This window comes from Heptranchias perlo, chromosome 2, assembly GCF_035084215.1.
Source record: "Heptranchias perlo isolate sHepPer1 chromosome 2, sHepPer1.hap1, whole genome shotgun sequence".
Lineage (NCBI taxonomy): Eukaryota > Metazoa > Chordata > Chondrichthyes > Hexanchiformes > Hexanchidae > Heptranchias > Heptranchias perlo.
Genome location: NC_090326.1, coordinates 128116462 through 128139835, shown reverse-complemented (window position 1 = coordinate 128139835; position 23374 = coordinate 128116462). Strand labels below are relative to the sequence as shown.

General features: G+C 40.4%; 1 protein-coding gene across 8 annotated transcripts in view; it reads right to left on the bottom strand.

Moving 5' to 3' along the window:
• mllt10 (MLLT10 histone lysine methyltransferase DOT1L cofactor) overlaps positions 1 to 23374 on the bottom strand; it is a 221360-nt gene extending 197986 nt beyond the window's left edge. Inside the window, exons 1-4 of one of the 8 annotated variants that reach the window (XM_068007104.1) lie at positions 22999 to 23374; positions 18513 to 18592; positions 17106 to 17160; positions 6224 to 6333 (exon numbers count right to left, since the gene is read on the bottom strand). In XM_068007104.1, the coding sequence (XP_067863205.1) occupies positions 6224 to 6333; positions 17106 to 17160; positions 18513 to 18592; positions 22999 to 23143 (390 nt within the window). In that variant the 5' untranslated portion in view covers positions 23144 to 23374. Of the gene's footprint in view, positions 1 to 1026; positions 1110 to 6223; positions 6334 to 17105; positions 17161 to 17702; positions 17859 to 18512; positions 18593 to 22998 lie in introns of those variants that run through there. The other 7 variants (XM_068007105.1, XM_068007107.1, XM_068007106.1 and 4 more) reach the window with 7 other exon arrangements.

The following is a 23374-nucleotide window of genomic DNA, read 5'->3' as shown; positions in this document are numbered from 1 at the left end:
GAAATTCTAATCAGTGTTTACATAAAGAACCTCCCCTAGCAGTTTTGGGAAGCCGCACTAATTGAAGACTGAGGCTTCTCAGGAAGGGAAGGCCTCCAACTGAAATGTTATCGGAGATATTCCAAACACATCAAAAGTAACTTAATGCAAACATTTTAATCATTATTGTGAATTTTGTATTTTTAAAAAATCTTTGTAAGAAACTTATTTCCCGTTAGTGCATCTTCAGCTTAGTAAGAAAGATGACAGATAAAAAGGTTTTCAAAAATAGAGCTATTTCATTGGTTTTATTAAAGAAAGAAGGAACTTTCACGTCTTCATTATGTCCCAAAGCGCTTCACAGTCAGTGAAGTACTTTTGAAGTTTAGTCACTGTTGCATTGTAGGCAAGGACCCACTAAGAGCAATGAGATAAATGGCCAGAAAATCTGCTTTGGTCTGTTGATTGAAGGATAAATGTTGGCCAGAATATCAAGAAAACTCCCCTGCTCTTCTTTGAATAATGCCATGGGAGTTTTATATCCACCTGAGGCAGAAAGGCTTCAGTTTTACATCTCTTCTGAAAGTTGGCACCTCTGACATTGCAGCACTCCCTGAGTACTGCAATGAACTGTCAGCCTAGATAATGTGCTGAAGTCTCTGGATTGGGGTTTGAACCCCCAATTTTATAACTCAGGAGGCAAGAACGCTGCCACTGAGCTGAGGTTGATATATTGGTAGCTATTTACTCCCTACTAATTTTGACTGCTAGCCTTCATACATCCTCAGTGCTTGATTAGTATATTCCCTGTCTATTCATTTGTGATTTGTTGCGAACATCTTTAGAAGAGGTGGCGTGCAGGACATTGGTGGAAAAGGATGGGGAAATAAAGAATCTGGGACCATCCTGATCAGTATCACTTAGTAACACATTCATCGTGCCATCCATCAAAGCTACTTCAAAATATTCTGCATCTTGCAACAAACCAACACCTCTCACAATGGCCCATCAAAAGCACTGCCCAGTATAGTATTAAGTCATACAGACCAGAAGGTCCCAGGTTCAATTTTCAGTCAATGTTGAATCGGCTGATGTCAGTCTGGGCTTTAGCTGGTGTACTACAATTGGCTTCAGCAACTTGGAAGGGAGAGGGAAGACAGAGAAGTCAAATCAGAATTAGGCCTAATCTGCCATTGTTAGCCATGAAGCTCTATATTTTTAATCTCAAAACCCTCCTCCCCCATTTCTTCATATCCCCTAATATCCTTACTTCCAAGAATCTGTATCGTTTTTAAACATCAGTTGATTATGCTTTTTATGGCCCTGTGGGGCAATGCATTCCACATTTTCATAACCATTTTTGTGAACAACTTTTTTTATGGATTTGCTTTTAACTGGCTTTGCTTCAATTTTAAGATTACAGTCCCTTATTTTAGATACCCCTACTGGAGGCAAGATTTGTTCCCCATCTATCTGGTCAACTACCTTCATTATTTTAGTAACCTCAATTAGATCATCCTTTAACCTCGACATCTGCAGGGAATATAACCCAAATTTAACCATTTTCATCACACGCTGACCTTTTTCCAAGGCCAATGTTATCCTTCCTAAGGTGGGACCCGCAAACAAGGTCTGACCAACACTCCCTAAAGCTGCGTTGGAACTTTCTCGCTTTTATATTCTACATACAAATCTTGTCAAATCAGCTAGGTTTCCCACTCCCAATGCCATCCAAAAAGCCATGCAGGAATGCACATGAGAAGGACAGAATTGCAATCAATTGTAATCCCTCCATGATCCAGAAACCTGCTAACATTGTCTAGGCTCACACGTCAAGAATAGCCAGTTGAGCGATTGAACCATACTCCAGCAAGAGTTGGTGCTTTGAGGAAAGGGACAGAAAATTGGAAACAGAAAAAAACTAATTAAGAACATCTTACGTGGATTCAAATAGTTATTGAATGGATAACAGATAACTCTTTACTCCACATATCTTTTGCTCATTTTTGTTAATTTTCCTATCTGCACCTTTTGATAACACAGGTAGCCTATGTCATACACCTCCATCAGGAGCAGCATTTTACCAATGCACAGTTAAAAAATCTTGCAGGAGCCAAAGATCTGGGTCAAGTTAAAATAAAATCCAAAAATAGCAACAATATGGGCAGATTTTCATTATTTTGGTTACTTGTGCTACTGAAAATGCACTGGACACCCAACATCATAGTTAGGAGAGGGAAAGACTCATTCCCAGAAGCACGCAATCTCAACAGTACCATCAAGGTGATCCACTGTCAGAACCCAGGGAAAGAAGGAAAATCTTTCATATCCCAAAAAAAACAAGCAATCCTACACACTTTTGGATGGCCAGCTCAAAAGCAGTCATTGGCCAAGAATTGGGAGAAGACTGCCCATCTTCTGCCACAGTACAACAGGTAGGCCTTGAAGACCTTCAAAAGGGAGAAAAAATAAAAACGTCATTCCTAATGCTACTGATGCAACTCGGTGGTCAGTTGGAATATGAAATTGTGCAATGAATATGGGACCTTGTGATGAAGATTCATCTCGTAACAGCAGGCCAAGCTTTGATTTTGTGCTGAAATACTGGAACTGCAACTGCTTACAAGATTAAAATAGACAGAAAAGCAATACCTAGTGACACTTCACTGCTGTAGATTTCCAGGCATTCATAATAGTCAGATCCTAAAATTTTGTTGTTATAAAATCATTGTGGTGAATATGAACAACTGTACCATTTTAAAAGGTGAAACTTCTTAAAACGTAGGCTGTAAATTAAACCTATTGCAGTAAATCACCCATTTTATAACAAATATAAACACTTGATAGCATGATCATTTAATCACAAACAGTAGTTAGCAGACCTTCTAAGTACCTACAAAATACATTTATTTAAATTAAGTAATAATTTTTCTAGGAAGCTTAAAGCGTTCAACTGTGCAGACAGAATTAGGGACTAGTGCTGCGGCAAAGTTAAATATTAAACCATAAGAATTTTAAGGAACAGGAAAAAACTAATAGGCCAACCCTGTCCTTTTTGTTTGATTTCAAGTCCAAGCTGTCTTTTCGCTATATCCCTTCTCTCTTCAGAAACAGATCTTGTGGCCTCTTAAATCTATTTATATTGTGCACTTCAATGGCCTGCCTTGCAACTTATTCCACAAGTCTATTATCCTTCCGTAGGAAACTTCTGCTCAACTTCCTTCTTAATTCCTAATTTTTAACTGCGTCCCGGGTATTTGAACTCTTTGCTAGAGTGAATAATTTGCCTGCATCAGTCCAGCCCAACCCTTCACCATATTGAAAACTTCAGTTAGGTCAACTCAAAGTGCGCTCTTTTCTAAAGAAAAACCTATACTCCTTAACAGCTACTCTAAATTTCTGTTCCTTAGAATTACCTTAATTACTTGCATTTGATCTTCATGGGCAATAATTTCCTTCCTGTGATTAAGGGGCAAGAATTGTACCTTATAACCCGACAAAACCTTATACAGCAACAATGTAACAGTTATGTATTAAACTCCTTTGTTAATACAATAAATACAACATAGTATCAAGTGCCTTTTTTGCTGTAGCTGAGCATTACCCAATAAATAAGATCTCTTTTGTGATCAGCATGCTTTATGATTATTCAATTTTACACATACTCCTTTCTTTTGGTTTCTTGCATCAGTACTATCTAAAGTTATGCACATTGAATTGCACCAGGCACATACTAGCCTAATTACTTAAACAATCCAAAACTTTCTGAATCTTATTACATTGATTCTCATCATTTGTTCTTCCTTCTATTTACTTCTGATTAATATATACTAATGACTTGGATGAGGTAAAGATAGCAAGGCCCCAAGAATGAGTTCTGGGGCTCATAACCTCTTTCCAGCTTGAAAAACTTCCATTTTTACTAAGTCTGTATTGCTTCTTTTAAACATAGTGTCATATTCCACCCCTTAGTTAATGACTCCTTACCTTCACAATTAATAGTTGATGTGAGCCTTGTCAAAGCTTTCTGAAAATCTACATACATTCTATAGCAACTGCATTACTCATGCATACTGAACTCAATTAGGTAGATGTTGCAGCATTTTAAATGAGACAAGGAGGATTCAATATTTGAAGTGTAGTTTCACCTCAAATTTGAAAAATTCCATTATGAATTAAGACTAGATGGTGGACCAGAAACCAAGGTAGGTCAGTGAGCACAGAGGTGATGGGTGAGCGGGGCTTGGCGCGGATTAGGATACGAGCACAGAGTTTTGGACAAACTCAAGTTCATGGAGGGTGAAAGATGGGAGGATGGCCAGGAGAGCATTGGAATGGTCATCTGGAAGTAACAAAAGCATGGATAATGGTTTCAACAGCAGATAAGCTGAGGCAGATATGGGCAATGTTACAAAGGTGGAAGTAGGCAGTCTTTGTGATGGAGAGGATTTGGAGTTAGAAGTTAAGCTTATACACAAGAAAATCAATGTTTAAAAACATTTTACAGGACTCCCTCAATGGCTTAGCAAGAAAATGCACTGCCTGATATGGTACTGAACTACATAGACTGGAAAATCCAACATTCAATCGCATCTGTGTTCAATTTATTGATCTTGGCCAGGCCAGGGTGCTTTAATTAGTAAGTACACGTTAAGTGGAAACAGGACTGTGTTTGATTTTGATGGCCTCCATATATGGATAATTTGCCAGTGATCACTGCCTACGCTCATATATAAGCGTGGCCACATGGGTGAGACACCAGACAACTATGGAATAGGCCCCTGAAAGTGTCAGCGGCTTCAGCAAAAGGGAGAGGAAAATTTGAAAAGAATAAAACTTCAGCAGTTTCTCAATCTAATTTGAAAACATTCTATACTCTCCACTAGGGGCCTATACTCTCGAGTTTAGAAGAATGAGAGCAGATCTCATTGAAACATATAAGATTCTGAGAGGGCTAGACAGGGTAGATGCTGAGAGGTTGCTTCCCCTGGCTGGAGAGTCTAGAACTAGACGGCATAGTCGCAGGATAAGGGGTCGGCCATTTAAGACTGAGATGAGGAGGAATTTCTTCACTCAGAGGGTTGCGAATCTTTGGAATTCTCTACCCGAGAGGGCTGTGGATGCTGAGTCATTGAATATATTCAAGGCTGAGATGGATAGATTTTTGGACTCTAGGGGAATCGAGGGATATAGGGATCAGGCAGGAAAGTGGAGTTGAGGTTGAAGATCAGCCATGATCTGATTGAATGGCAGAGCAGGCTCGAGGGGCCATATGGCCTACTCCTGCTCCTATTTCTTATGTTCTTATACATCAATTTGAGTGTCTCTCCAATTTAATTTGAGCTGCAAACACATACTGCTCTGTAACAGTGTGTACTTCAGTACTTTTTATAAAATAGTGAAACAGTCATGCTCTTTCAAATGGTTAAAACTGCTACAAATAATTGATTTCAATTTGAATGTTGGACATTTGTTGGAAGTGACAGGATAAATAAAATTCACCCATCAGTCCTTGGTGATGGACATTTTTATTTAACCATTCTCACTCAAGAGCAAACTAATACCATGGTGGTTCTTCATCCAAAAGATTTTTTTTTTCCCCCCATCACATCTATTTTAGCCAAAATAAAACACTTGCTCACAAACACACATACAAATGTGAAATTAAGTTCACATCTGGATTTTCTCCAGGTAAAACACATGAAGTGCAGTGCAGCGTGACTGGTAATTTGAGTCTGCTAACTTCTGTTTCTCACACTGCACAATATGGGAAGAGACATTTGAGAGTGGCTAGAATAAGTGACTTAAGATTTTCTCCACCCATGCAGAAGGCCTCTTAGCAACTTAAAAGGCCCGATTTCAAATTGAAATTTCAAATGGTGAGGAGACCCACTGGGCCACTAGAACCAACGTTTCTGTTGGAATCAACTGGCAGGAAGTCCACTTGTAATGAGATAGAACAAGAACAAGTCATGCCATATCCTGGAAAAACAACAAATTATATGAAAATGAGATGTTCCCATAGATTATACAACGGAAGTGTAACACTCTGCTTCTTCAAAGTGCTGAGCTAGCAGCCTGGCCAAGAACTATTCCAATTATTAGCAAGCAAGTAGATTAGTTACATTAGTCACCCAAGACTCAAACCTGAAACAATTTAGTTGGAAGTGTGTGTTTGAATGCTTACACTACAAACTATCTGAAAATTAGTATAATTTTGGTTTTGGTTTAATAATTTAATTACCTTGTTGAAGCGTTCATGGGGAACGTACTGTAGTACAATGGGTTCCATTGTAGTAACATTTGCAAACTGCACCTCTGGAATATAAAGTGCACAAACCACATGGGCCCAACCTGCACATAAACCAAAACAAAACAAAAAACAAAACACATTATAAACTACAGAAAGTCACAAAGTTTAGATTTTGTTTGTTAAGTGTAAAAACAAAAATCTTTTCAATTTAGTCTGCAAGAAAAAATATTCCTTAAATTAGTCTGAGAGCAGTTTTTTTAAAAACACAGTATTCCGTTCACATTAAATTGACCAAAGGTAACTAGGCACTAAGCTTGGAAATCCTAATACTATGCTGAATGTGTTGACTCAAAAGCTTGGCATGTGTCAGTTCCTTGGCTTGTGGGGTTTCCAAGCCAATAGTTTAAAAGTATGACACATTAAATGCACTGTGCTGTTAACTGGCACTATGCCAGACACACGTGGGAAACATTGGTGAAAGACCAACAAAGAACCTTGTAGCTCAGCATTCCTAACAATCATCCAGATGGTTCAAATTTCTAACACCATCCCCCTCCTGCAATGTTAACTACTACGCATAAACAAATCTAGAGTGACCCACTGTATAGTAATCACTTTGATCACAAACTCTTTAAATCCTTAAAGAACAGTAAGTAGCCAATGTTTTTATAACAGTTAAAATCCAAATATTAGAACCTTCCCTCCAGTGATTACAATAACTGTCTGCAGCATTTAATGCATACATTTTCTCATAACCTATATCTTGTTTTCAAAATAATGGGCTTTATTTTCAATTGAACTTTCAGGCTTTTGTACCATAAATGTCAGTATAACACCCTAAAATGAACACACACACCTCTAGATGCTGGTTTAATACAAGCTGTAAATAAACATATCAGATCAACTGGTTAGTAATTCAATTTCAATCCCCAAGTAATTTCCTCCCGCACAAGAAACAAACAAAAATAGTAAATATATTACTGAGGGGGCAAAAATGGTGTAAAAATGCTTAGACCATTTTCAGTTCAGGTAAAATGATTCAAGGTTTAGTATCTCAGCATAAATACACCTTTAGGGCCTAGATAGAACACAGACGCTCAATACGTTGAAACAAAGTATAATACACAAGGTGAGTAGTTCATGGGCCCACACAAATTTCGGAAACTCTGAGGCCATTAGGCCCGTCTTGCCTGAGCCGGCTCTTTGAAAGAGCTGTCCAATTTAGTCCCACACCCTAGCTCTTTCCCCATAACCCTGCAAATTGGTCCTCTTCAAGTATATGTCCAACTGCCTTTTGAAAGTTCCTATAGAATCTGCTTCCTTTCAGATAGTGCGTTCCAGATCTTAATAACCCTCCGTGTGAAAAAGTTTCTCCTCAGCTGCCCTCTAGTTCTTCTGCCAATTTTATTTTAAATCTATGACCTCTGGTTACCGACCCGCTTGCCAGAGGAAATAGTTTCTCCCTATTTGCTCTATCAGAACCCCTCATCATTTTGAATACCTCTATCAGGCCTCCCCTTAGCGTTCTCTGCTCCAAGGAGATCAATCCGAGCTTCTCCAATCTTTCCACATAACTGAAGTCCCTCATCCCTGGTATCATCCTGGTAAACCTCCACTGCCCCCTCTCCAAGGCCTTGAAATCCCTCCTAAAAAAGTGTGGTGCCCAGAATTGTACACAATACTCCAGCTGAGGTCTAACCAGTGATTTCCTGTTTTTGTATTCAATGCCCCTATTTATAAAGCCAAGTATCCCATACACTTTCTTGACCACCTTATCAACTTGCCCTGCCACCTTCAAAAAGATTTGTGAATATGCACCCCCAGGTCCTTCTGTGCTTGCACCCCCCTCAAAATAGTACCATTTACATTATACTGCCTCATTATGTTGTTCCTCCCAATGTGCATCACTTCACGCTTATCCACATTAAATTGCATCTGCTGTGTGTCTGCCCATTTCACCAGTCTGTCCACGTCCTCCTGAAGTCTGATACTATCCTGCTCACTATTTACTACATTGCCAAGTTTTGTATCGTCTGCAGACTTCAAAATTGTACTCCCTATACCCAAGTCCAGGTCATTTATATATAATAAGAAAAGCAATGGTCCTAATACCGATCCCTGGGGGACCCCAATACATTTTTCTCTCCAATCAGAAAAACATCCAACCACCACTGCTCTCTGCCTCCTCACCCTTAGGCAATTGTGTACCCAAATTACTACCGTCCCTTTAATCCCATGTGCTTCTATTTTCCAAATAAGTCTGTTGTGTGGTACTTTATCAAGTGCCTTTTGAAAGTCCATATATACATCTACTGCACTACCTTCAAGAACCCTCTCTGATACTTCATCAAAGAACTCAATCAGGTTAGTCAGGCACAATTTGCCTTTAAAAAATCCATGCTGGCTGAACCTTATTAACCCATACTCCTCCAAGTGAGAATTAATTTTGTCTTTAACAATGGTCTCTAGTAGTTTTCCCACCACCGACATTAAGAGTGATTGGCCTGCAGTTACCAGGTTTAACATTTGCAATCCTCCAGTCCTCTGGCACCACTCCCATACCCAAGCAGGATTGAAAGATTGTGGTCAGAACTACTGCTATCTCCACCCTTGTTTCCCTAAGCAACCTTGAATGCATCCCATCTGGACCGGGTGATGCCAACCTATTTAACACCTCTTTTCTATCTATTTTTATCCTATCCAATAGGACTCCCTCCTTCACTACTGTGACATTAACTTCATCCTCTTCTTTTGTGAAGACAGATGCAAAGTACGCATTCAGTATCTCAGTCGTGCCCTCTGCCTCCACAAGAAGATTTCCTTCTTTGTTCCTAATCGGCCCCACCATTCCTTTAACTTTTTATATGTTTAAAAAAGATTTTTGGGTTCCCTTTTATGTTACCCGCTAATCTTTTCTCATTCTCTCATTTCCCTTTTTATATCCTTTTTCAATTTCCCCCTGCATTCTCTGTACTCTGCCCGGTTTCTCATCATCATAGAATCATAGAAATTTACGGCACAGAAGAAGGCCTTTCGGTCCATCATGTCTGTGCCGGCCGAAAAAGAGCTATCCAGCCTAATCCCACTTTCCAACTCTTGGTCCGTAGCCTTGTAGGTTACAGCACCTCAAGTGCATATCCAAGTACTTTTTAAATGCAATGAGGGTTTCTGCCTCTACTACCCTTTCAGGAAGTGAGTTTCAGACCCCCACCACCCTCTGGGTGAAAAATTTCTCCTCAACTCCCCTCTAATTCTTTTACCAATTACTTGACCTCTCTGCTAAGGGAAATAGGTCCTTCCAATCCACTCTATCTAGGTTCCATTTGTCTGTGGAATTTGCTGCCCCAGGAAGCTGTGGAAGCTACATCATTAAATAAATTTAAAACAGAAATAGACAGTTTCCTAGAAGTAAAGGGAATTAGGGGTTACGGGGAGCGGGCAGGAAATTGGACATGAATTTAGATTTGAGGTTAGGATCAGATCAGCCATGATCTTATTGAATGGCGGAGCAGGCTCGAGGGGCCGATTGGCCTACTCCTGCTCCTATTTCTTATGTTCTTATGTCCCACATAATTTTATACACCTCAGGTACCCGTCAGCCTCCTCTGTTCCAAAGAAAACAACCCTAGTCTACCCAATCCTTCCTCATACTAAAATTCTCCAGTCCTGGCAACATCCTCGTAAATCTCCTCTGCACCCTTTCTAGTGCAATCACATCTTTCCTGTAGAGACCAGAACTGTACACAGTTACTGAACAGTATCATATGGTTTACATTTGCAGCATCATGCACAGCAACCAGATTTTACGTACACCTATAGATATACACCTTACTTCACATAACATCACATGTATCACATCTTTTTAATTATTTTATTTATTCATTACACAAACAAACTATACGGCAAAATGTAACCCTTTACATGTCATACAAATTAATCTCAGAAACCAAGAAGTTTACTGCCTGGGATGAAATGCTCACATTACTGTATATCCAAATCTGATCTCAGCCGCTAACTTTTCAATATAAAACTGCCACAAACAACCCTTCAAAACCTCCAAAACAGTAGAGCTACAAAATTTCCTGTCAGCAGGAACCACTGGGCTGTCAACTCTCAAATTAAGGTAAAAGTTCAATTAAGAAGTCATCTTCTCATAATCCCCTAATGGCTCAGTTGTTAAATGTACTGCCTAATGTGGAACTGAGCCATATAGACCAGGAAGGTCCCGGGTTCAATAAAGATTTGTTATATTCGCTGATTTCTACTAGATCGGGCATTAAATTGATCTCAATCCCCTGAGATGGGAGGAAAAAAAACTGGTCAGGTTTCCCAGTACAGATCACTATCCAATGAAACATTCTGCAAATGTGTGTATGTCAGGCAAGACAAAATCAGGGTTAACTGTGATACCCCAATAGTCCAATCGACTGCCAACAGTCACTGTATAGAATGGCTTCTTGCGCTGAGAGGGCAAACAGCGCCCATGGAATTATACCCCAGCAAGGTGGAGCCGGGAGAGAAAAAGTCTTCATTTCAGTGCCTACTGATGAATCAGTAGCTAAATGCAATGATTACCTACAGTGCTGAACGATACAGACCAGGAAGATCCCAGGTATGATCCTTGGACAATGCGGAGATAGTTCATCTACTGGAATAGCAGTAATGGCACTACAATTGGCCTCATATTTCTAGCTTATGGAGTGGGTGGTGGGGATGTGGGGAGGAAATCCGACACCATCACCAATCCTCCAGCTAGCAAGATGAAAAAAGGATTATGTTCACTATGATGCCTCTACAGTTCATTAGCAAATTGTAGTGTCGAGACTTACACATGAAATTTAGGTAGGTGAGAGAAATACAGAGGGCTATCAGCTCCTGTAGAACCGCAGCCTTCAGAAGTGGAGAAATATGAAGGAAACAATATTTCTATTTTACACAAAGAGAATTCAAGTATGTTATTGTTTTGAGAGGACAGGTCAGAGAATGAAAAGAAAGAAAACAGACAAAATGATCCATGCCTATTTTCAAATAAACAATAATAACTATATAAGTGTCAATAATTACTATGTAGGCCAAATCTATGGATTATGCACATACACTCGTAATGAATAATGGATGGCAGAAGAAAGCAAAGCTTGAGCGATTTACTGGTAAAACCAACTGAACCTCAAGATTAGATTACAACCTTTAACTGATAGCTTTCTTTTTTAAAGAAAAAAATACAATTTTATTTCTGGCATTTTTAAACATTTGTGTTGCCACTGACCTTCGGCATTCTCAATTTCTTTGAAGTTTTTAAGTATTAATATATTGTAATATGATATTAAGAAAAGGGTATTAACCTTTTGAGCATTAATAATTGACTCATCTAGGTGCTACAGACTGCCACTTATGAGCTTGCCTTGACAGCAAAGACTGGCCATTAGTGGAACACATAGCAATCTTCATATTCTAGGCTTTTCATTAGCCAGAAAACCAGCCTTTCCAAAAAAAAAGTTCCTTCATCCTCTAAAATGTGTGTTTGGGGCTGTAAGGCACAAGTAGTAAGGCAAACTTTAAAAAGAAAGAATAAGATTAAGATTAGGAAAGTTTAAAAGTAAAAGGTAAAATGAAAACAGAAAATATGATGGCTAACAGGATAGAATGACAGGACAAGTAAAATATTTACTTATTTATTTTATGTACAATTGTGTTTATGTATTTAATTTAGTGGTTTTGGATTAATATTACAGTATTAAAGCTTTGTAAGATTATTTAATAATGTTTACGTCAATATGGGTGTATGAATTGCAAAAGAAAACTGGTCAGGCCTAGGAAGATTTCCCTGAAAGTTTCAACAGACGAAAGCTGCATTTGCATTGGGGGTTGTTTAGCTCATATCACAGGAGAGTGGCATCCATTAATGTGCTCCACACGGTTATATTACTAAAACTAGCTCCCTTATCCCTCAGCAGAAATCACAGACTATGCAAGTGTAGGTTTACAATTCTGTTGCCAAATCTAAATTCAGAAAGCCAGTGCATGATCTGAATTAAAGGCACCTCAACTGTTAAGATTTAACACAAGGTTGCTTACCAAAATATAGTACACACAATTTTTAATTTACAATACTTGACCAGATACGCGATACTAAAGCGGAAACACCGTATTAAATTCAGGAAGGAAAACTTTCTTATAAATTGCAATCTTATGTTTGAAAATAGGAAGACACTAGATGACATTAAAATAAAGTTTCGTAAAAGGACAATGTACTTATGATGAAGATTTCAATATAGACCAAGTCCCAGTAAAACTCAGATGCTACAACTCAAATGAATATTCAAGAACTAAATGTGAACTGTTGAGATTTTAATCCTCTTGAATGAAGTTGTCTAGACTTCTAAAACACTCTGCTCAACAGGCCAGCTGGCACCTCAAAAACTACAATTTAGGACAGGGAAGATTTTGAAAAGCATAATGGAATTTTAACTATAGATAATTAGCTGCGCAACAAAATTAATAAACTGCAGCATATAGCTCCAGATTAAAAATATTACATGCAAGCACGAACATACAAGGTACATGACAGAGATGGTAATTCACCTGACAAAAAGCCACTAAGGACTAAGGGGACCAAACAGCTCAGGAACATAACAGGCAAAAAAATGAATTTTAGGTCCAACACAAAGTAGTTTATTCTAGTAAGCAACCACGCCTCCCTATGTCTACATAACAATCACTTCAAAATAATTTGTTGTGTGCAGCACTTAGAGATGTTGACAAGAGATACTGTATAAGTGCAAGTATTTATTTATCCAGTACATTTATATCACATGCAATCAAAACTTAAGATTAAAGACAAATATCAAAGTAAATTCTAAAAAGGGTTTTGTTTTTAAGTGTAATTTCTTTCTTCTCTTTCCTATAACTTTTACCACCAATTTTATCCCCACCTCTTCTGCTGAAGTCATTGACACCTTGCTAAAAAAGGTACCACACCCCTCCAATACCTTGCACACGTAGCCATTTTTCATTTATGAATCTAAACAGCATGTGTCATCGAGCTATATGACCACTCGAGGTATCACAACTGAGCCTAATTCTGTCCTTACTAAAAGTCTTAACACGTGTACTTCAAGCAAGGACCACTGGATAGCGATCAGGAACAGAAACCCAGGTTAATTCCTTCTCTCTAACTTCCTGAGGCTAATTGTACTGCCCTTACTACTGCCCCAACTGAGAACAACTAAGCACAGACTGGAGATCAAACTTTAGGGCCATCCAGAGACATGTGCCTCAGCTATTCACCTCATTAACTAACTGAACCATCCAGGACAGAGGGAAGTCCAAAGGGGAGGGTTTTAAAAACCCAAGAGAACAAAGTGTCAAAGAGTTCAGAGAAACTGTAGGTGTTGAGAAGAGAAACAGTTGGCACAAAATGGCTTGTGACTATGAACTTTCAGTGAGACAACAGAGTGGTGTGTGGGTGGATAAGACTTCATGCAATTGTCTAACACCCAGTGCATGTGGAGTTACATTAAATGTACAGCACAGAAACAGGCATTCGGCCCAACACACTGTTTATGCTCCACATCAGCCTACTCCCTCCCAACTTCATCTAATCCTATCAGCATAACCTTCTATTCGTTTCTCCCTCATGTGTGTATCCAGCTTCCCCTTAAATGCATCTATGCTAGTCACCTCAACTTCTCCTTGTGGTAGTGAGTTCCACATTCTAACCACACTCGGTGAAGAAATTTCTCCTGAATTCCCCATTGGATTTATTAGTGACTATCTTATATTTATGGCCCCTAGTTCTGGTCTCCCCCACAAGTGGAAACATCTCTATGTCTACCCTATCAAACCCCTTCATAATTTTAAAAGACCTCTATCAGGTCATCCTTCAGTCTTCTCTTTTCGAGGTGGCTAGGAAAATTTGCTTGTATGGCAGAAAAATAAGTCCCTAGTGATAATACTAGAGATGCTTTTATATTATGCAAGTATTGCCAGGTTCCTGAAAGACAAATCTTGCTGAGCACAAGCCAATGTAAATCTGTAGGGACTCACTCAGACCAAAAGACCTGTCGAAGATGGGTCTTCCCAAAAGCCGTGCTCAAATCCCTGCAATTTTGCATTTGGCTTACAGTTGACTGCACACAACCCGCGCTTCACATACCGAGCTGCACCAGTGCGGTTCACATGCAGTATAAGGTCTCACCAAGCAACTAAGTGTATCAAAAAATTTATCTTACAAATAATTCATGTATTGACAAAAAAACAGGTAAAATATTCACTTTATATTTCACTAACACTTAGTGTACAGGATTAAGTGACTTAACTGGCCAAGACAGCTGGCATTAATGGGTGATAAAAGCAAACATTCCTGAAGCCACGAAGTCATACTGCGATAATGAAAATTTCTTGCACTTTAATTCATTTAGTTCCCTATACCAACGTAAAGCAATCAGGAACATTAATTTCTTTGAAAGTGCTTACAAAAAAAATGGCTACAAAAACAATAGTACCACAAGAAAGAATCAGGTTTTTCAACTTAAGTCATGCCTGGCAGCACACCACACCTTATTTGAAATCACGATACCACTAGGACTTCTAAATGGAGGTGGACAGCTTATAAATTTTAGAAATCTTGCCGGTGTCTATAAGAGCTCCAGTTTCAGGAGATATAAATCACATTGTGTCAATCAAGGATTACAAGTAAGAAGAGAACTACCATACCATCATACATATACTTATCCTGTTACACCCAATTAGAACAAGAACAATGCTCGAACATAAATAATGTGTTCAGTTTAATGAGTTATATAATATAAAGTAGGAAACACACATACAAAGCAATATGCTTTGAACATTGACAAAACTGTTAGAGGTCTCAGCACATATGCCACAGTGGCAGGTTTTATTTTGCATATTGTTCCCATTTACTGCAACTGAAATGCACATTCAAATCCAAGCCAACACACAAATGTTTTAATCCAATTTTACATATCCTATACAAGACCACATTAATATGTCACTTGCATATGCATTACAGATAGTTACCTTAGAATTGGCCTGTTTGCTCCCCTGACTAAGTTTATCTAACAGATAAGCTTATTCAGCAAACCCAAAGAGTCAACTGCTATCAGGAGGGAACAAGGGGAGACGATTGGCAAAGAAAAAAAAATTGACTCCCCCCTCCCTCCCCCCACCCCACCACACACACACCTTCTCCCATCAAGGAATTAACTTGTGCTGAGGAACAATTCCACAGACGTCAGCAGCTCTCCACTAGTTCACCTAGGTAGCCATTCTTCATGTGCAATTATAGACAGTGTCATCAAACTATATGACCATGGAGGACACTATAGATCAATCTGATCCAGTCTTCACCTTATCTCCATACACATGGAATTTACAACTGGTAAATTCACTAGACAACAATCCAGAAGAATAACCTTAGCTAATGTTTTTCTCCTCCAAGCCCAGGGCTACTGAGGACAACTGCTGCAGCGGCTCACGTCAGCTAACTCAGTCAGGGATCAAGCTAGGGCCTTTTGGTCTGTATGACATAATACCACTAAGCCATTAAGGGAACCGACCATTTCTTTGAACTAGATCCCCAACAGGATATTCTATTTGATGTAACTATATGTACAGTGGCATTTAGGACTTGCTTTAAAAAAGCAGTTAAATGCTCTTATTAAAAGCGGACCTAGTTTCTCGGATACCATTTTTTGTAGCTGAGCACATCAGAATATGCAATTTACTTTATCACACATTTATATCAAAACTCTCCAGACAAAACAGCAATGAAATTCCTGTAGATTACAATTATTCTTTAGATGCAAGACGAAAGTCAAGCACGTTACCAGAAATAAAACTCAATTAGAAAAGGATTGGGACTTAAATTTAGATCTATTAATTCCCACTTCAAATAATGATGTGGAGATGCCGGTGATGGACTGGGGTTGACAAATGTAAGGAATCTTACAACACCAGGTTATAGTCCAACTGTTTTTGTAATAAAACAGTTGGACTATAACCTGGTGTTGTAAGATTCCTTACACTTCAAATAAGGCAGTCTATTTTAATGGTTGGAAAGTTAAGTGATTTAATTGTTCAATTTCCCTCAAACATATATACATGCAAACCAAATATATTAAGCGTTATGAAATCAGCATATGTAAAATCACAGACAACAGAAACCAGTTCACATACAACCAACCACTAGATGGAGTCCACTTTTCAAAATACATATTTAAAAATTACTTTTGTTTTTCAGAGTGTTAGATGAAAAAATGAGTAGTTGGTGTGTGCAGCAATATACCACTTGTGACAACAGACCTATAATTCACTCATACTGTCACTTTTATGAGTTATTAGAACCAATGTCACTCAATGTATTTCCTATAAATAAAGAATACAAAACGCAAAAAGAACAGCAAATACTACCAATCCTATCCTTGCATGTATCCAGCCACCAGTCTCTTCAAAAGCACAGAAATTCCTTTTGTAGTTGTGTTTCCAATATTCATATTCTGAATTGTTTTACAAAAACGATTGCTAAAAAGTCAGGCTACCTACCCTCGCTTATGAAACAATTTTGCATATTTCCAGTTAAAATAAAAATGCTGATTTAAAAACGCTGAAACGTGAAATAAAACAGACTAAATGCCTCTTATATATTTTCTTGATAAAGTAGCATTCGATCCCAACTATGACGGCTATGCCTACTAACAACAGTGCATTTTCCCTGTTTGTTAACAGGATCACCACATGCTGTACAATATTCACGCAACTATCACTAAACACGTCATTTGTGATATACACGAATGTATAAAATTGTCGTAAACATAAGACACGGTTTAGTTTGTTAAAATATAAACCAACTTACCTCCGTTGTCAGTCCTCTTGAGAGCGCCATCCTTATGAGGGCAAAGTTCACATTTCTTGGAAAAAGAAAGGTATAAAAATAAACAAGTACTGTACTCTATACCACATGTAAACTACCGGCGTTTGCTGCCAAGCTGTACTGTCGCTAGAATTAATCACAATCAATTAAGTCGCCTAGTCTCTGTCATTTATTGAAATCGGTTTCGATTCAAACGCCCAACCTCGTATACTTCAATAACACCCCACTCTGTATGCATAGCGTCGTAAATTAGCATGGTCCACTTATTTTGCCCCCAACTGCGCTGAAAATGTCACTTATCCTACCTACTAGTCTGAAATAACAATGTTGTGCATTGGTCTTGTGGAGCACACGCAAATACCTAACAACAGAACAGCACAACTGAACTAAAATGTTCATTATTTTGCCACTAAAGACAATCTGCTGATACCCGGTGCCAGAATTACATGCATTTCCCATCCCCCACATAAACGGTGCACAACATACGAACGGAGTCGTTTGCATGAAGACGCAAACAAACGTTCAGGCCCCTACAATTTCGGGGCAATCGAAACTTTAAATTACTAAAAATAAAATCACCGTCTGAAATTTTTAAGTACTTGGTTTTACTCCTTAAATACTGAAATAGAACCAGCACAAGTGAACCTCCACCCCAGAAAACGAACTGAGAAGGCGATCCTTGGGTTTTGGAAAAACAACTCCCTCTTGCAGCTCTGCTAAGTGAATGTCGTTAAGGCGCTGCCCTACATACTGCAAATAGCAGCACTTCACAGTCTTCCGCATATTTTATTTTCGTCACTTTGGGAGGCCGCTGATCATGTACTGAAAGCACACAATGATTACGGTACTGTGCTCTCAACGTGATTGCTCGACCAATCGACACCAGACAACTAGGGAATTTTAAAAAAATCCACATTCTCTGCAAAACCGGCATGTGAGCAATAATAAAAGGGGGAAGGGAAGAGAAGAAATCACATCCAGCCATCTCAACAGCTTTGTTATGCCAATTTATCTTAGTGTTTTAATATCTGTGGTACGAGTTTTTCACCTTTGACTGCAGCGCTGTTCAGTCGACATTATATAGCTACTCAAAATTAGAACACAATCCATTTTAAAATACAAAAAGTAAACAATCGCTGTCAATAGCAATACAACACAAAGTACTTTGCATCTTCTCGGGCTGAACAATTTCCATTCAGCCCGATTTCCACAAACTGAGGTTATGATGGAATTTATTACAAATATTCATTTTAAGAATACAAAGATCACCACATCAGATTGGGTTATCTGGTCACTGTTAGTGCGCGTGAGCAGCAGTTTGGAGCTGCGGTTAAACCTGAGATATAAATCTTACAGAGCCAGAGACATACTAGAAAGTACTGGACTCACCACTCGGGCGGCTCTCTCCTGCGATTCACATTTTCTACAAAACCACGGTCCAGTGGGTACTTGCACGATGCCATAACATGCTGGAATAGTAAGGACAAAAAAACGAAACAGTCGATCGCCAACATCCCCATCACCCAGCCAACACTAATGTAAATAAAAAGCTAATAGTAACCAAGTGGCAGATTAAAAATGCTCACGTTTCTTTTTACTGTTAAGTATTCGTTTATCTTTTCTAGTCTGTTAAAAACCCACACATCAGCGCATACATATACACACAAATACACATATATACATACTCATAGACATGGTACATTATAGTTTGTATATGTAGGTTATACACTATATATTTTATACATTCACACACATATACATTAAATACATACAAACAGTCTACGTTAAAAATCTTGCATATGGCATACAATCCTGTACATATTAACCTTTCTTCCCACGTCATTCTTTTAGACTAGAAATCCTGTGTATCAACCTGTCTCAATGGAAAACCCGTCTGTTTGAACGACTCAAATTACACAAAATACTTAGAAAGCATTTTCATACCATTTTTCCTCTAAGTAAAATTTCTACTTTCAAAAATAAGATTTCAAACAAAATATTTTTTAAATACATATTTCAAAATAGCATTATATTTATCAATTTTTTTGTCTTTTAATACCTTCATTAAAGTTTTTACCTGAAGGCCTCAATCTCTCCCAAAAGCCTGGGCTTGGACTTGATTTTTTTTTGCCCACAACAGAGACTGTGTTAGCTTAAAAGCACCTGCAAAGTGCATTGTGCACGATTTCGCATCAGCAGCATTTAAGGTAGCCACATGATGCAATGTTTATCCCCCAGTCTCTAACAAAATCTACTTTGTTGTTTTTTAAAAAATTATTTGCGCGCACAAATACCGTTAAACACACAGCATGAATATATATATACATACATACACATAAATGCGTGTGCAAACGCACTCAGATGCATGCAAATATATCTACATAAGTGCAATTTACCTACACACGCGCATTATATCCATTACATTACACTCCATGCAAATCAATCAACACACAATCACATGCAAATATATTGACAAATGTAAGGAATCTTACAACACCAGGTTATAGTCCAACAGTTTTATTTGAAAATCACAAGCTTTCGGAGCTTTTCTCCTCACACCTGACGAAGGAGAAAAGCTCCGAAAGCTTGTGATTTTCAAATAAAACTGTTGGACTATAACCTGGTGTTGTAAGATTCCTTACATTTGTCCACCCCAGTCCATCACCGGCATCTCCACATCACAAATATATTGACGTGCATGCAACATCTACACACGAGCAACGTCTACACATGTGCAATGGCCACACAACGCAAGAACACAACCACAAACGTATACGCGTGCAGTCACATATTTACACACACATCTGTATATATAGTATATTTATAAACTATACATATAGACACCACAAATAAAGTATATACATACACACATTATATACATGCATACTGTATATACACTAATGTATATAATGAATATATCTGTAATGTCTATATATATGCACTATAGACAGTATATGCTATATATAGTTTACATATATACTGCACATGCGCACACACTGTACATATACATGCATGCCATATATATATAGATGCCGTGTGCATATATACACAGTATCTATACACACACCTCTACATATACGTAGACTATCTTTACATGCACTGCATGTGCATACACAGCCGATGCGCGCATGCACACAGCCTATACCCACACACGTATGTGTAATGTCACATACACACAGGCGTGGGCACAGACACATTTGTATGCACACTTGCTGACACGCATATATGTGTATCAGCAAGTGTGCATACAAATGTGTGTATATATAGTGTGTTTATATATATGTACACAATATATACACACATACACTGTAGATATACACGCTATATATGCACACTTGTATATACACATACACGTGCGCAGTCACACAGATGCGCATTTGTATGCACACACACACACTCACAAGCGCAGACACAAGCACACATAAGCATGCATATACGCAGACACACGAACGCCGCACACACAAACACTACATACACACTTTGTATGTACTTACACACTATATTCACAAACACTATACACATTTATATACACGCACATCATAACATACCATGCACACATTTTATATACACTATACATATCAAAACATTTATTTAAACACGTCATATATGTAAATATATACGTGTTAAGTGTCTGTACATACATACACATGAATAGGCACACATGCACTAATGTAGATACACCTGCAACCGCTCGCACGGACGCACGTCCGCCCGCGCACAACCGCATGCGCAGGCGCACGTCCGTCCAGGCGCGCGCAACCGCCCGCGCACATATGTCCGCGCGCGCGCAACCGCCCGCCCGCGCACATATGTCCACGCCCGCGCACATATGTCCACGCGCGCGCAAGCGCCCGCGCAAGCACGTCCACGCCCGCGCACATATGTCCACGCGCGCGCAAGCGCCCGCGCAAGCACGTCCGCGCCCGCGCACATATGTCCACGCGCGCGCAAGCGCCCGCGCAAGCACGTCCGCGCGCGCGCACGTCCGCGCGCGCGCACAACCCCCCGCGCGCGCGCACAACCCCACGCGCGCGCACAACCCCACGCGCGCACACATATGTCCACGCGCGCACACATATGTCCACGCGCGCACACATGTCCACGCGCGCACACATGTCCACGCGCGCACACATGTCCACGCGCGCACACATGTCCACGCGCGCACACATGTCCACGCGCGCACACATGTCCACGCGCGCACACATGTCCACGCGCGCACACATGTCCACGCGCGCACACATGTCCACGCGCGCACACATGTCCACGCGCGCACACATGTCCACGCGCGCACACATGTCCACGCGCGCACACATGTCCACGCGCGCACACATGTCCACGCGCGCACACATGTCCACGCGCGCACACATGTCCACGCGCGCACACATGTCCACGCGCGCACACATGTCCACGCGCGCACACATGTCCACGCGCGCACACATGTCCACGCGCGCACACATGTCCACGCGCGCACACATGTCCACGCGCGCACACATGTCCACGCGCGCACACATGTCCACGCGCGCACACATGTCCACGCGCGCACACATGTCCACGCGCGCACACATGTCCACGCGCGCACACATGTCCACGCGCGCACACATGTCCACGCGCGCACACATGTCCACGCGCGCACACATGTCCACGCGCGCACACATGTCCACGCGCGCACACATGTCCACGCGCGCACACATGTCCACGCGCGCACACATGTCCACGCGCGCACACATGTCCACGCGCGCACACATGTCCACGCGCGCACACATGTCCACGCGCGCACACATGTCCACGCGCGCACACATGTCCACGCGCGCACACATGTCCACGCGCGCACACATGTCCACGCGCGCACACATGTCCACGCGCGCACACATATGTCCACGCGCGCACACATATGTCCATGCGCGCACAACCGCCTGCGCGCACACATATATACGTGCGCGCAGACACACCCGCGTATATACGTGCGCACGTGTATACGCATGCATGTATACGCACAGGCACTATATATACATACACAGTCTACAAACATACTCGCACAGACTAGATATGCACTATATACACATACATATACATCATGTATGCCCAAATACAAAACATACATTAATTTATCTATATAGCCATACTACTACCACAATAAGTCATGCTTTCTTCCGCACACGTGTATATACTTGTACAAATCTGCATACGCATATGGAGGTAGACATAGCTACACAGGTAGACATGCATAGGCACATGTACATATACACAGAAATTTCCAGGGCTACGGGGATAGAGCAGGAGAGTGGGACTAGCTGGATTGCTCTTGCATAGAGCCGGCACAGACTCGATGGGCCGAATGGCCTCCTTCCGAGCTGTAACCTTTCTATGATTCAATGATTTTACGAATATGAATATAGACACAAACCAGTCACATGTAGAGGCATATGTACACGCATATACAGACATACATATATACACACATACTGATAGACACACACACAAATTACTGGTCCTCGTGTTCCATTCTGATTATACTATTTCATTAAAAAGTCACCACATGGAATCTAGGAAGTTAGTCCTTGTCTGCTATAAAATGGACCACTTTATATTAACAGCACAGGAAAAAACACTGGATTGACTCCGATCCTCCAATGAAATTCATTCTTATTAAAGCACGTATGACATCGCATAAAGCCTTTTTCCATCTGAAGGTTTTTTTTTAGGAATAATAATTAGAAAGCAGACCTTCCCAGGCCCAAAACTGATGTGAGTTGAGGAAGAAAGTCAGTACAGGGCCGGGGTCGGGGCCAGGGCTCGGGCCCGGGACCGAGGCCTTAGCGCCAGCCTAAGGGGGTCTTTCCTTGTGCTGCTGCTGCTGCTTCTGCTAAAAATTTACCTTGATGAACGGCAACATTACAACCATGTCCGTCACAGTAAACTAGGGGGTTCTCAGCCCAGCCTCTCTCGTCTGAGCAAACGCAACAGCCGCCAATCATCTCCTTCATATTTGAAAAGTCAGCCGGAAGTCCACTTGAAACCATCTACGAGTAGAAGAAAAGAGGAGAACGAGAGGGTGGAGAAAGAGAGGAGACGAATCTTGTTTTAAATTCACGTCCCACATTGTTTTAGACCCATGTTGACCAGAGGCCCTCTCAAACACACACCGCCGAGGCTCGGGCTGGCAAACAGGCCGAGCAGGCGCACTGACGACCCACGAGGATATTACGAAATTCAAACGGAGGAGGAGGAGGAGTGGAGTTCGGGGGGGGGAG